Below are 14,807 nucleotides of genomic sequence, written 5' to 3' on the forward strand. Positions count from 1 at the left end.
ACGGAAGGTAATAATAATAATAATAATAATAATAATAATAACAACAACAACAACAACAACAACAACAACAATTTATTAGATTTGCATGCCGCCCCTCTCTCAAGACTCGGGGCAGCTCACAACAACAATAAATAATGCAGTACAAATCCAAAAAATTAAAACTATTGCTAAAAACCCACTATCATTTAAAATCAGTCAATACTACCCAATCATAACCACACATAAATTTTACTAGCCAAAAAGGGAATTCATCAATTACCCCATGCCTGGCAACATAGATGGGTCTTCAGAGTCTTCCGGAAGGCGATGAGGGTGGGGGCAGTTTGAATCTCTGGAGGGAGTTGATTCCAGAGGGCCGGGGCCGCCACAGAGAAGGCTTTTCCCCTGGGTCCCACCAGACGACATTGTTTAGTCGACGGGACCCAGAGAAGGCTAACTCTGTGGGACCTAATCGGCCGCTGGGATTCATGCAGCAGAAGGCGGTCCTGTACGTATTCTGGTCCGATGCCACGTAGGGCTTCATAGGTCATTACCAACACTTTGAATTGTGTCTGGAAACTAATCGGCAACCAATTTCACCATTGACGAAACATGGCCGTAAGCTAACCTGGAAGGAAAAACATAAGCTTCATGTTTGATTAGCTTTGGATTGGGTCTTCAGTCCTGTTTATGATACACGCCTACAACTCAGTATTTGTGTTTCCAGCTTCTTTGCTGCTTTGTAAAACCATATCTCTTTCGGGCTGATTAGAGTGGCAGAGTTTTTCATCTTTCTTGCAGGATCTTTGACTGGCTGGTGTCTGTGATCAATGAGAGCATCTGTGCCTCAAATTCCGTGTGGAACAATTTCATAGGTATTGTTTGGGGCCATCTCGGGTACATAACTGCTGGCAGAAATAGTTAGAATCCGCATTAAATTTAACGTTGAACCTTCTGCAGAACAGTTTTTTTCAGGATGCTGAGGATTACCTTTACAGCTTTAAATGTAAAAGGGTCATGATCGAAACATTTAAATATGTGAAATGGTTCAGGAGGGAAGTGTTTTAATAGGAGAGTTAACACAAGAACAAGGGGACACAGTCTGAGTTTAGTTGGGGAAAGATCAGAAGCAACGTGAGAAAATATTATTTTACTGAAAGAGTAGTAGATCCTTGGAACAAACTTCCAGCAGATATGGTTACTAAATCCACAGTAACTGAATTTAAACATGCCTGGGACAAACATCCATCCATCCTAAGATAAAATACAGGAACTAGTATAAGGGCAGACTAGATGGACCATGAGGTCTTTTTCTGCCGTCAATCTTCTATGTTTCTAAATCGTTTGGGATGAGGCTACAGGTAATCCCTGACTTATGACCACAATTGAGCCCAACATTTCTGTTGCTAAGCAAGGCAGTTGTTAAGTGAGTGTGTGTCTCTTCCCCCCCCCCCCATTTTACAACATTTTTTTGCCACCGTTTTTAAGGGAACCTGCAATTGTTAAAAGAAACATGTGGTCACTAAGAGAATCTGGATTCCCCATTGACTTTGCTTCGCCTCCCCAGGTCTACTTGATGTTTATGGTTTTGAAACCTTTGAGGAAAACCACTTGGAACAGCTCTGTATCAACTACGCCAATGAGAAACTGCAGCAGCATTTTGTCAGTCATTTTCTAAAGGCTCAACAGGTAATTTATTTTTATTTATTTATTAATCAGATTTGTATGCCACCCCTCTCCGTAGACTCGGGGCGGCTAAACAACAATAATAATACAATGTAAACAAATCTAATATTTAAGTTAATTTTAAAAAAAACCCAATTTAAGAAACCAATCATACATACTGACATACCATGCATACATTTTATAAGCCTAGGGGGAAGGGAAAGTCTCAGTTCCCCCATGTCTGACGACAGAGGTGGGTTTTAAAGAGCTTACGAAAGGCAAGGAGGGTGGGGGCAACTCTGATATCTGGGGGGAGTTGGTTCCAAAGGGTCGGGGCCGCCACAGAGAAGGCTCTCCCCCTGGGTCCTGCCAAACGACATTGTTTAGTTGACGGGACCTGGAGAAGAGCCTTCTCTGTGGCGGCCCCGGCCCTCTGGAACCAACTCCCCCCAGAGATTAGAATTGCCCCCACCCTCCTTGCCTTTCGTAAGCTACTTAAAACCCATCTCTGCCGCCAGGCATGGGGGAATTAAGACTTTTTTCTCCCCCTAGGCCGTTACAACTGTATACATGGTATGTTTGTATGTATGTTTGGTTTTTATATATTAAGGGGTTTTAATTTGCTTTTAGTATTGGATTTTATTGTATATTTTCATGATTGTTGTTAGCTGCCCCGAGTTTTCGGAGAGGGGCGGCATATAAATCCAATAAAACTTAAACTTGAAGGCCAACTCTGTGAGACCTAACTGGTTGCTGGGATTCGTGCGGCAGCAGGCGGTCCTGGAGATATTCTGGTCCGGTGCCATGAAGGGCTTTATAGGTCATAACCAACACTTTGAATTGTGACCGGAAACTGATCGGCAACCAATGCAGACTGCGGAGTGTTGGTGTAACATGGGCATATTTGGGAAAGCCCATGATTGCTCTCGCAGCTGCATTCTGCACGATCTGAAGTTTCCGAACACTTTTCAAAGGTAGCCCCATGTAGAGAGCATTACAGTAGTCGAGCCTCGAGGTGATGAGGGCATGAGTGACTGTGAGTAGTGACTCCCGGTCCAAATAGAGCCGCAACTGGTGCACCTTTGCCAATGAATTATCTCCAAGGATTCTTCTGCAAGAATCAGTTTTTGTGTCCTGCGGTCTTTGGGCAAATTAAAATCCTCTTCTCCCTCCTCTGTTATTTCCCTGTGATTTTGATTCCCCCAGGAAGAATATGCTGAGGAAGGCCTTGAATGGTCCTTTGTAAACTACCAAAATAATCAAACTTGTCTGGATGCCATTGAGGGGAATCCTGTTAGCATCTTCTCCTTGCTCAACGAGGTGGGTTTCCATTTCTTCCTTTTCAAATAAAATCCATTCAATCATAACACAGGTCTACAAAAAAATTTTTTTGTAATCATGGCAGTTGACCTTGTACTTTTCTCATTTTTTGTTCTGATTTCAAAAACGTATATAGTTTTTCTGTAGCAAGTATAGTTTCCGTGGAGCAGCATCATTGTTAAGAAATACAGTGATCCCCCGGGTATTGCGATCCCGATGATTGCGAAACGGCTATATGGCGATTTTGCAACCCGGAAGTAAAAACACCATCTGCGCATGCGCACCCTTTTTTCTATGGGCACGCATGCGTAGATGGCGCCGGGCAGATCAGCTGCTGGGCGGCTTCCCTGGGTCTTCCCCCTCTTGCTGGCGGGAGGGCGAGCGGCGGGCATCAGCGAGGAGTTTCCCCACCGCCCACGCAAACTCCTCGCTGCCGCTCGCCCACCCTTCGCCCGCCCACGCCGTTCGCTCGCCTGAAGCCAATTCGCTTCAGGACTCAGCTGGGAAGCGGCACGAGCGAGCGGCGCGAGTGAACGGCTTGTCCACCGCCTGCCTGCCTGCGCGCGCGCCGCTCGCCCGCCCTTTGCCCACCCACGCCGTTCGCTTCAGGACTCAGCTGGGAAGCGGCGCGAGCGAACGGCGTGGGCGGGCGAAGGGCGGGCGAGCGGCAGCGAGGAGTTTGCGTGGGCGGTGGGGAAACCCCAATTTCGGCTCCTCGCTGCTGCGGTGGAAGTAAAAACACCATCTGCACATGCGCAGATGGTGTTTTTACTTCCGCAGCGCTACTTCGCGAAAAACCGATCATTGCGAGGGGTCCTGGAACGGAACCCTCGCAATAATCGGGGGATCACTGTATACAGTAATACCTTGTCTTACAAACTTAATTGGTTCCGGGAGGAGGTTCGTAAGGTGAAACGTTTGTAAGCCGAAACAATGTTTCCCATAGGGAATAATGTAAAATCAATTAATGCGTGCAAGCAAAAAAAAATATCGCAAAAACAGCGCTCTGCTGGGCGCTGCCACTTGGCTGTCACCTTTTGAAAGAGCCGGGCGCTTCTCAGCATTCTCCCGAATGCCGAACCCGGAAGTTTGGCAAAAGTTCGGGTTCAGGAGGCCGCCGAGAAGCCCCGCCGCCCGGCTGTCGCCTTTTGAAACAGCCGGGGGGCTTCTCGGTGTTCTTCCGAACGCTGAACCCAGAAGTTTGGCAAAAGTTCGGGTTCGGCGTTGGGGTTCGGCAGGCCGCCGAGAAGCCCCGCCGCCTGGCTGTCACCTTGCCAGAAGAGCCGCGGAGCTGTTGGCCGGTCAAGAGGCTCAAATGGAGGTGGGGAATCCCAATAGGGAATTCCATGGGTGGAGCTTTGACGTCACGGAGACGTCCTTCCTGGAGTCCATGTCTTAAGCATAAAATTATCAGGAAAGACTTAGTGAAGTCAATCTATACAGTCTGAAGGACAGAAGGGAAAGGGGGGACATGATCGAAACATTTAAATATGTTAAAGGGTTAGATAAGGTTCAATAGGGAAGTGTTTTTAATAGGAAAGTGAACACAAGAACAAGGGGACACAATCTGAAGTTAGCTGGAGGAAAGATCAAAAGCAACGTGAGAAAATATTATTTTACTGAAAGAGTAAATGCTTGGAACAAACTTCCAGCAGACATGGTAGATAAATCCACAGTAACTGAATTTAAACATGCCTGGGATAAACATAGATCCATCCTAAGATAAAATACAGGAAAAAGTATAAGGGCAGACTAGATGGACCATGAGGTCTTTTTCTGCCGTCAGTCTTCTATGGCATTGGATTTCCCCCTTTTTGAACTGCTCCAAAATACTCGTCTATTCCTCAATTTAGTTGGCTTTGCTCCTCTTCCTCACTAACTTTCCTCCACCGTGTGTCTCTTTTTCTTTGGCAGGCCTGTCGCCTTAACTGGACCTCCAATGCCACACAGTTACAAAGCCGGATTGAGATTTCTCTGTCCAAGAACATCTGTGTAAGCCGAGACAAATTTAGGAAGGAGCCAAACTTCACTGTATCCCATTATGCTGGTAGTGTCTGTTATCGAATTGAGAGTATGGTGGAAAAAAATAAGGTATGTTTGATTATCCCTGGTGTTGTTTAATTTAAATGAGAGACACGGAAACTATTGACATCTCAGTTTATTTATTTATTCATTAGATTTGTATGCCGCCCCTCTCCGAAGACTCGGGGCGGCTAACAACAATATAAAAAGACAATGTAAACAAATCTAATATTAAAAGACAATCTAAAAAACCCCAATTTAAAGAACCACTCATACATACTAGCATACCATATATAAATTCTATAAGCCTAGGGGGAAGGAAAATTTAAATTCCCCCATGCCTGATGACAGAGGTGGGTTTTAAGGAGCTTGCGAAAGGAAAGGAGGGTGGGGGCAACTCTGATATCTGGGGGGAGCTGGTTCCAGAGGGTCGGGGCCGCCGCAGAGAAGGCTCTTCGCCTGGGTCCCGCCAAACGACATTGCTTAGTCGATGGGACCCGGAGAAGGCCAACTCTGTGGGACCTAACTGGTCACTGGGATTCGTGCGGCAGAAGGCAGTCCCGGAGATATTCTGGTCCGATGCCATGAAGGACTTTATTGGTAAGTTGTTTTTTTTGGTAAGCCTCCTATGAAAAACAAGGCCAAAATCAAATTCCATTGGTGTGATTTTTCATGGTGATTTAATTATTTAGCAAAATTAAGCTTTTTATAGGTTTACTGGATGGGCAAGTAAAGAAAAGCATCCAATTGTGTAATAAAGCAAAACTTAGTTCATATCTTATCTGTCTGTCTCTCTGTCCCCCCCCCCCCCCCCCCTATCTTTGGTAATAGAACAGCACCAATAAATTCTCTGCTCCAAGACTCCGCTCCGAGTCTCCGGAGAGAGGCGGCATACAAATCTAATAATAAATTTAATTTTTTTTTTACTTTTTATTAAACTATATTAAATTTTCCATAAAAATACAAACATGACATACATACATTTAACATCTATTTGGGGTTATAATTACCCCACTTATTTTTGAAGTCTTTCTAACACAGAAAAAAGAAAATTCACTAATAACTTGTAAAATTAATATAAAATGAAAAGGAAAAAAAAATTAAATTAAATGCACAAATAAACACATCTCTGGCTGTTGGTTAGGGTCTCTTTTCTGAAGCTTACGTGTGGCAACAGCTTTTGCTTACACATCCTCAAAAAAGTTAGACAGATATAAACTTTTCTGTATTTCTGCCTGGAGTGGATATATTCCATCCATATTAAGGAGTGCCATTTGAAAGGAGGTAGGACGTGGCCTGCTCTGTGGTGGCACCAACCCTTTGGAACCCCAGCCCTCCCCAAAATGCGTTGGGGGTGGAGCAAGGACTGGAATTTTTATCAGAAGCACCTTCTGCTGCAACACTGCAGTTAGGCTTGTCCTGTACGTTTATGGTCCACGGTGATATTCTGATAATTTGTCTGCTTCTGATTTTTCTTCAAAAATACAGGATCCCGTTCCCCCAGAGTTGATCACACTGCTGCAACAATCTCAGGATGCCTTGCTTCAGAAATTATTTCCTTTGGAAGAGACTAATACCAGACCTGACGAAAATGATACCAAAACTCAAGCAAAACCTGCACTTGTCACTGTCGTCTCAAAATTTAAGGTTCGTCCCATTTACAGATTTCAATTTAGGTTGTGCCTCATTCCTGCTACCTCCCATGCTTTCCTCCTACAACAGTGACCCTCAAAACCTGTATTTGTTAAACCAGAGGAAGGGGAGGAAGTGAGATTCTTAGGAGATAACAGCCAAGGTGGTCTTCTATGATATTGTATGAGTAAACAACAAATCTTTAAAGGGTAGATAGTCCTCATTCACCAACCATATGTTCAATGACCGTTTGAAATTGTGACAGAACTGAGTAATACAGTGTTCCCTCAATTTTTGCGGGGGATGCGTTCCGAGACCACCCGCGAAAGTCGAATTTCCGCGAAGTAGAGATGCGGAAGTAAGCACACTATTTTTGGCTATGAACAGTATCACAAGCCTTCCGTTAACACTTTAAATTACAATTTCAATTTCAAATTACAATTTCCCATTCCCTTAGCAACCATTTAGATTATTACTCACCATGTTTATTTATTAAAGTTTGTTTTAAAAAATATTTATTAAAGGTGGATGAAAGTACAAATCTAAATAATAATAATAATAATAATAATAATAATTATTATTATTATTATTATTACATGGCAATAAATACAACACAGCAAACGACATCACTATGCTGGATTTCGTATTTCATCACCAGTCGGGTGCTTCCCAAGCACCTAGGACTGATAATAATAATAATGATGATGATGATGATGTAGCAAGCACAGAATCCTGGCTGCAGTGGGAATGTGTGTGTGTATGTGTGTGTGTAACATATTTTTGCTGAATTTGAAAATGAAGGGAGACTAGTATAGATCTATTTCAGCCCTGTTGTGGCCTCATCAGCTAGCCATACCCTCACTGGGATTTGATCCTGCCGCCTCTGCCTTCTAAGGCAGAGAATTAACCTCTAGGCCACAGGATCTCCTCCTTTCAGCTTTGTACCAGGGAAGTGTTATATGTTTTTTTTGTTGAATCACCCTGGTATGCCAAAATATGGGAGGAGCTTAGTGCTTCCTTTTGCCTTTCGGCCCAACCCAGAGCCATATCCGAAAAGAGACAGACTGATGGATTGAAACTTTTAGCAGGAATGCATTAACTGCAACATTTGTGGCAGCATACAAGTCCACTTAATAAATTTCACTGCAGATCAGTTCTTTTCTTTCCAAAACCCTCGAGGACCCATTTCTCTTGTTTCTCTTGCAGGATTCCCTCGAGCAGCTGATGGAGATCCTGCACAGCACTACCCCGCACTATATCCGGTGCATTAAGCCCAATGCAGACTGCAAGGCAGCCCTTTTCAGTAAAGAGGAGGTGACTTGTACACTAATTTTTGTTTATATTTCCCCTCCATCCCCAAGGGTGTTGTACATATTCCTGGTTAGTTGGAGGACGATGAGGAAATTGAGGACTCTGATATAGATAGTGTTTATGAATTAGTGGTGGGCCCGGGGTTACAGGTAGTAGAACAGGTGGGAGGCCAGCCACAGGACGGGGCTATGAGTCCAGGATCTAGCGAGGAAGAATCAGACGTTCGCTGGGTAAATCCTAAATTCAGAAGGGTCCAAAAACGTAAGGAACAGGTGTTTGGAAGAAGATATTAAGGGGAGGAATGGGTTAAATACTGTAGTGATGTATTTGGTACGTCAGTGGGGAAGAAGGGTGGAGTTTCAACGTTGCAGAGTGAAAGATGGAAGGTTTCCATTCCGCTTCCAAGTAAGCAAAAGCATTCCGTGTTGATTAACAGTCAGTTCTGCTGTTTTAGAATCATGCTATGAGGACATAAATCTTGTTAACTGGAGGAGGCTAGAAGGAATGCGAGGAATGCAATTAAGAAAGATAACGGGCTGGGAGCAATGTGCTAGTATGAAATGTATTGGAATACAGGAAGAGAACAGAATAAAATGGAGTTTCTTTGTTTATGAAATACAGTGATACCTTGTCTTGCAAACTTAATTGGTTCCGGGACAAGGTTGTTAAGGTGAAAAGTTTGTAAGACGAAACAATGTTTCCCATAGGAATCAATGGAAAAGCGATTAATGCGTGCAAACCCAAAATTCACCCCTTTTGCCAGCCAAAGCGCCCGTTTTTGCGCTGCTGGGATTCCCCTGAGGCTCCCCTCCATAGGAAACCCCATCTCTGGACTTCTGTGTTTTTGCAATGCTGCAGGGGAATCCCAGCAGGGGAATCCCAGCATTGCAAAAGCAAGTGCTTCGCTGTCAACGGAAGTCTGGAAGTGGGGTTTTCCATGGAGAGGAGCCTCAGGGGAAACCCAGCAGCGCAAAAACGGGTGCTTCGCTGGCAACGGAAGTCTGGAGGCGCGTCATCCCAGCAGCGGCGGTGGGTTTGTAAGGTGAAAATAGTTTGTAAGAAGAGGCAAAAACATCTTAAACCCCGGGTTTGTATCTCGAAAAGTTTGTATGACGAGGCATTTGTAAGATGAGGTATCACTGTACTGCATTTAGTAAGAGTTATTTGTAATTGCTAAAGTTCTACCAGAAATCAGAACAAAGAGCACCTTATGAGATGGGGTGGTGTCAAACTCAAGGCCCATGGTCTGCATCCAGGTGCTTAAATCCTGGAAACAGCAAAGGACCAGCTTATGGTGTCTTTGCCATGAGAAATGGAGCCCAGGAGGGCTGCCACCAGCAGTGGGCTGCAAACCGGAACGCTAAATTGCGCTCGCCACCGCGGCTCGTAGGTTCTTGCGGGGCCAACGCGATATTGCTGCTGCATCTGTGGAGGCTGGAAAATCGTGCATGGAGCCGCAGGTGCGCCCATGTTACGGCGAGGATTTTTTGCTTCCGTGCATGCCGAAACGCAGGCGCACCTGCGGCTCTGCGCAATTTTGCGGCCTCCACAGGTACAGCAGCAAAATCGCGCTAGCCCCCGCAAGAACTTACGAGCCGCAGCGGTGAGCGCAATTTAGCATTCCGGTTCGTAGCCCACCGCTGGCTGCCACTAAGGATTGCACCAACTAATTTATAAGAAAGGGAAACCCTTAGCACTCATTTAGTTCTAGCTGAAGTGGGGAGAGCAAGCTAGCACTGAGGTTACCTAGTTTCGATAATGAAACTTCCGCAAGAAAACCATCAAGCTCAGAAGCGACAAGGATCCCATACTTCAGCCCTGAGCACTGTTCCCTGTAAGCTGCGCGCGCACCCCAAAATGTCCCCCGTGCACCCTTTTCCAAGGGCGCGCACGGAGCCGCGTCCCCCCCGCACCTCTGTCCCCCTCGCGCCCCTGGCTTCTCGCCGCTCCTCCCCGCCCGCCGCTGCCGCCCGCCCGATCCGCCTCTTTCCTCTGCCTCCCGCCTTGGGGAACCCCCACCCCGCCGCTCTCGCAGTCCCTTCGCCGAGAGCGCTTTCGTCCTGGGCTCTCAGCGAGGGGGCTGCAGGAGAGGCAGGGCAGGCGTTCTCACAGCGGAGACTGGCTGTCGGGCGCGTGGGTGTGCGCGCTCCCCATCCCCCTGCCAGCCCGCTCGGAACATTCAAAATAAGAAAAACCTTCGCCAGTGATAGCAAGAGAGAAAGAGTGAGAGAAAGAAAACAAGAAAGAGTGTGAGAGAGAGAAAGCAAGAGAGAGAGAGAGAAAGAGAGAGAGAAAGAGAGAGAGAGGAAGAAAGCAAGAGAGAGAGAAAAGAGTGGAAGGAAGAGAGAGAGAGAGAAATGATAGAAAAAAGGGGAGAAAAAAAGAGAAATGAGAAAATGATTGAGGCAGAGAATGACAGGAAAGAGAGAGAAACAGAGAGAGAAGTGACTCTTGATTTAAAGCATATGGTAAAAGCACTTAAATAATAACAGAGAAAAAAAACGCCAGCCCTCACCTGTTTTTATTAATAGTTATGTTTTTGGTTTTGCTGGTTGTTTTAGTTTTAATAGTAATGGATTTTGGTTTTTTTAAATTATTAATTTCTTTTAATAAAAAAGAAGGGATTTTTTTCTTATCTATCTATCTATCTATCTATCTATCTATCTATCTATCTATCTATCTATCTATCTATCTATCTATCTATCTATCTATCTATCTATTTCAATGCCGCCCAGTCCCAAGGGGACTGCCGCTCAGACACTATACTTTTCCGCTCACACCGAAAAAAAATTAGAGGGAACATTGGCCCTGAGCTACAAATATTTTTGTCTATCAATACCAAATATCTTCTATATTGGGTAGTCCTTTCTTTATATTTCTTCTGTCTTTCAAAAATTAATCCCATGAATATTTATAAAGGATCTGTTGGTTTCACTGATACCATCAATCCTTTCCTGGGTTGAGGAACCCTGGTGGCTCAGTGGTTAGAATGCAGTATTGCAGGCAAACTCTGCTCACTGCCAGGAGTTCGATCCTGACCTGCCCAAGGTTGACTCAGCCTTCCGTCTTTCCAAAGTCGGTAAAATGAGGACACAGATGGTTGGGGATAAGATGCAAAAAATGGAATACGTCAGGGGGGAAAAACAAACTGTATTAAAATGTTTAAAAGTCAACGAGAAATCATGTTAAAAAAATGGATCGCGCTGTCTGGCAGTGTCAAGCAAAAATGAGCATTACTGTGGCAACAACCTCATTCCTCAGCTATTGATATTTCTCCACGGCTTAGCCCTTTGGTATGACGTCATTTACGACCGCGCCTTAACTAGATTGCAAGTTACAGGGAAATATCAGGGTACAGTAGTACCTCTAGATACGAGCTGCTCCACATGCGAGTATTCCAAGTTACGAGCCACAACGGGAGCGAAATTTCTGTTCCACACCCGAGCTCGAATTCGGGATACGAGCCGAGCGTCCACTAGGTGGTGCAAGAATCCTTGCTTCTGGTTATCTCGGCGGGGAAAAACAAAGTCTAAAGCCATTTGTTCCAGATACGAGTTGATCAACATACGAGCTCCGTTCTGGAACGAATTAAACTCGTATCTAGAGGTACTACTGTATTTCAAAATGCTTTCTCCCTGGACACCCTAAAAAAACATTTATGGACAACCAGCAACTCTTGTCAGTTTTTCGGGTGGTGTGCTCTTCAAAGCTTCTTTCTTTTCCAGGTTCTGCATCAGTTGAAGGCCTGCGGCATTGTAGAAACCGTCAACATCAGCGCAGCTGGCTTTCCAATTAGGTAAAGCTACTCGAGAGGTTGCATTTCTTTCCTTATTTATGGTTCTCCTGACTTGTATTTTCCCCCCTGCATTTTTCTCTCGTTGTCCTGTGGTGCGATGGCCTAGAGGTGGAGCTCTCGCCTCACAATCTGGAGGCTGTGAGTTCAATCCTAGGTAGAGACAAGTATTTCTCTCTCTGGGCACACCATAGGTCAGTGATGGCGAACCTTTTTTCCCTCAGGTGCCGAAAGAGCGTGGATGTGCGCTATTGCACATGCACGAGTACCCACACTCATAATTCAATGCCTCGGGAGGGCGAAAACAGCTTCCCCTGTCCACCAGAGGCCTTCTGGAGGCCAGAAACGGCCTGTTTCCCAACTTCTGGTGGGCCCAGTAGGCTTGTGTTTCGCACTCACCAGGCTCCAAAGGCTTCCCCCCATCCCCCCGGAGGCTCTCTGGAAGGCAAAAACGCCTCCCCAGAGCCTCTGCATGAGCCAAAAATCAGCTGAGCTAGGGCAATGGTTTGCATGCCTGCAGATATAGTTCCGTGTGCCACTTGTAGCACCCATGCCATAGGTCCGCCATCACTGCCATAGATGGTAAAATAGTTAGAGGCAGCATTTTATGTAAGCTGTGCGCGCGCGCGTGCGCCCCCCAAAATCCCCCCCGCACACCCTTTTCCACGGGCGCACGGTTCCCATCCCCCTGCCAGCCCGCGGGGGGGCGTGCGGGGGTGGGGAGGTGCCGGCAGTAGGAGGAAAGGGAGCCGCGGCCGCCCCCCGCCTCCCCATGGTGCCTCCGGTCCCTCGCGCCCCTGGCCTCTCGGCCCTGCCCCCTGCCCGCCCGATCCGCCCCCTCTTCTCCTCCGCTGCCTCCTGCCTTGGGGCGCGACTTCTCTCACGGCGGTGGCGGCTGCGGCTTCTCAGGACAAAAGTGCTCCCAGCCAGGGGGCTGCGAGAGAGGGTTTTCTCTGTGCGCTTCAGGAATGCCCGCCCCCCCGCCCCTCTCGCACCCCCTTCGCTGGGAGCGCTTTCGTCCCGGACTTTCAGCAAGGGGGCTGCAGTAGAGGCAGGGCAGGCATTCCCGAAGCGCTCGGAGAAAGCGCTCTCGCAGCCCCCTCGCTGACAGAGAGAGAGGGAGAGAGAAAGTAAGTGAGAAAGAGAGAGAGAGAGAAAGGGGGGAGAGAGATAGCAAGAGAGAGAAGAGAAAGAAAGCAAGACAGATAGAAAGAAAGAGTGAGAGAGAAAGAAAGCAATAGAAAGAGAGAAAGAAAATGAGAGAGAAAGAGAGAGGGAGCAAGAAGGGAGAGAGATAGAAAGAGAGTGAGAGAGAGAGTGAGAGAAAGAGAGAGAGAGCAAGAGGGGGAGAGCGAAAGAGAGAGAAATGACTCTTGATTTAAAGCATGGTAAAAAGCACCCAAATAATAACAGAGAAAAAAACCCCAGCGGTGGGTGTGGGTGTGTGTGAACTCTTGAACCATTTCCAATAGCTCACCTGTTATTGAAAATGGTTCAAAAGTTCACACACACACACACACACAAGGGGGGAGGAGACAGGGATGGAAAAAGAGGAGAAGATAGTAATAATAGTAATAGATTTTGGTTTTGTTTTATTATTAATTTTTTTTAATAAAAAAAGAAGGGAATTTTTTTCTTATTTATTTATTTATTTATTTATTCATTCATACATACATACATACATACATACATACATACATACATACATACATACATACTTCTATGCCGCCCAGTCCCAAAGGGACTGTCGCTCAGACACTATACTTTTCCTCCCACACCGAAAAAAAATTAGACGGAACATTGGTTAGAGGTGACCCAGTGGTTAGAGTGCAGTTCTGCAGGCTATTTCATATGACTGCTAACTGCAGTTCGGCAGTTCAAATCTCACCAGGGTTGACCCATCCTTCCATCCTTCCGAGGTAGGTAAAATGAGGACTCAGATTAATCAATATGCTGATTCTGTATGTTGGTATGTCTCGGTATGGCTAGGCTATGATACCTTCGACATACACCAAGTAATTTTGGGTTCTTGGCAACCAGCCCACATTTATAGTTATTTTCAGTGTCACATAATCATGCGGCATTTACCTCTGGTTTTCTGTTGTAAATGAATGAATGAATGAATGAATGAATGAATGAATGAATGAATGAATGAATGAATGAAAAATAGCCCATTTCAGAGAATGGATTTGCTTAATGACCACCAGAAAAAAATCGGGTCTGGTCACCTGGAGACCTGTTTAATAACTGGCGTGATTTATTACCCTAATTCTAGGCTCAATTGTAGTGATAAGCCCAGAGTTGTTTGTACAGAAATATACAGAATTGAATTATGCATCAAATCCTTGTTTCCTCCTACTGTTTTCCTGGCAGGATTTCCTTTGGAAGCTTTTTAGAACGTTACGGGCTGTTGAAGAAATTAAAGAAACGGAATCTGAAGGCAACATCCAGTCAAGGAAATGACTTTTCCTCTGATGTAGAGAATGGTAAGCTTAAGGTTGTGTCTATCTAAGTGTTAATAGCATGGACTATCTCGGGGAAAAAAACGTTTTTTTCATGTTTATTAAGGTTTTCTTTTATTATATAAAATACAAAAAAAGAAGAAGAAAATAGGAAATTAAGGGGGGAAAGTGGTGTGAGATACAAGGGGAAAGAGAAAAAAGAAAGAAAAATGGTCATTGACTTTTTTTTTAGAATAGAATATAATAGAATTCTTTACTGGCCAAATGTGATTGGACACACTTCCATCTCTTCTTAGCACAGTACAAGATAAACACACTCCAACCTTAACTTTTTGCTTTTACACATTAATACAGTAGTACCTCTAGATACGAGTTTAATTCGTTCCAGAACAGAGCTCGTATGTCGATCAACTCGTATCTGGAACAAATGGCTTTAGACTTTGTTTTTCCCCGCGGAGATAACCAGAAGCAAGGATTCTTGCGCCACCTAGTGGACGCTCGGCTCGTATCCCGAATTTGAGCTCGGCTCTGGAACAGAAATTTCCCTCCCGTCATGGCTCGCAACTTGGAATACTCGCATGTGGAGCAGCTCGTATCTAGAGGTACTACTGTATATAACTAGC

At 45.3% G+C, this 14,807-nt stretch overlaps 1 protein-coding gene across 1 annotated transcript in view; it reads left to right on the plus strand.

Moving 5' to 3' along the window:
- The window catches only part of MYO19 (myosin XIX), a 70,951-nt gene that overhangs the window by 38,002 nt on the left and 18,142 nt on the right, over positions 1 to 14,807 (plus strand). The window contains exons 12-19 of the mRNA XM_070735294.1: positions 781 to 854; positions 1,547 to 1,668; positions 2,851 to 2,964; positions 4,879 to 5,055; positions 6,475 to 6,633; positions 7,825 to 7,932; positions 11,655 to 11,725; positions 14,096 to 14,208. Coding sequence (XP_070591395.1) covers positions 781 to 854; positions 1,547 to 1,668; positions 2,851 to 2,964; positions 4,879 to 5,055; positions 6,475 to 6,633; positions 7,825 to 7,932; positions 11,655 to 11,725; positions 14,096 to 14,208 — 938 coding nt within the window. The remainder of the gene's footprint in view (positions 1 to 780; positions 855 to 1,546; positions 1,669 to 2,850; positions 2,965 to 4,878; positions 5,056 to 6,474; positions 6,634 to 7,824; positions 7,933 to 11,654; positions 11,726 to 14,095; positions 14,209 to 14,807) is intronic.

This window comes from Erythrolamprus reginae, chromosome 1 (assembly GCF_031021105.1).
Source record: "Erythrolamprus reginae isolate rEryReg1 chromosome 1, rEryReg1.hap1, whole genome shotgun sequence".
Taxonomy (NCBI): Eukaryota; Metazoa; Chordata; class Lepidosauria; order Squamata; family Dipsadidae; genus Erythrolamprus; species Erythrolamprus reginae.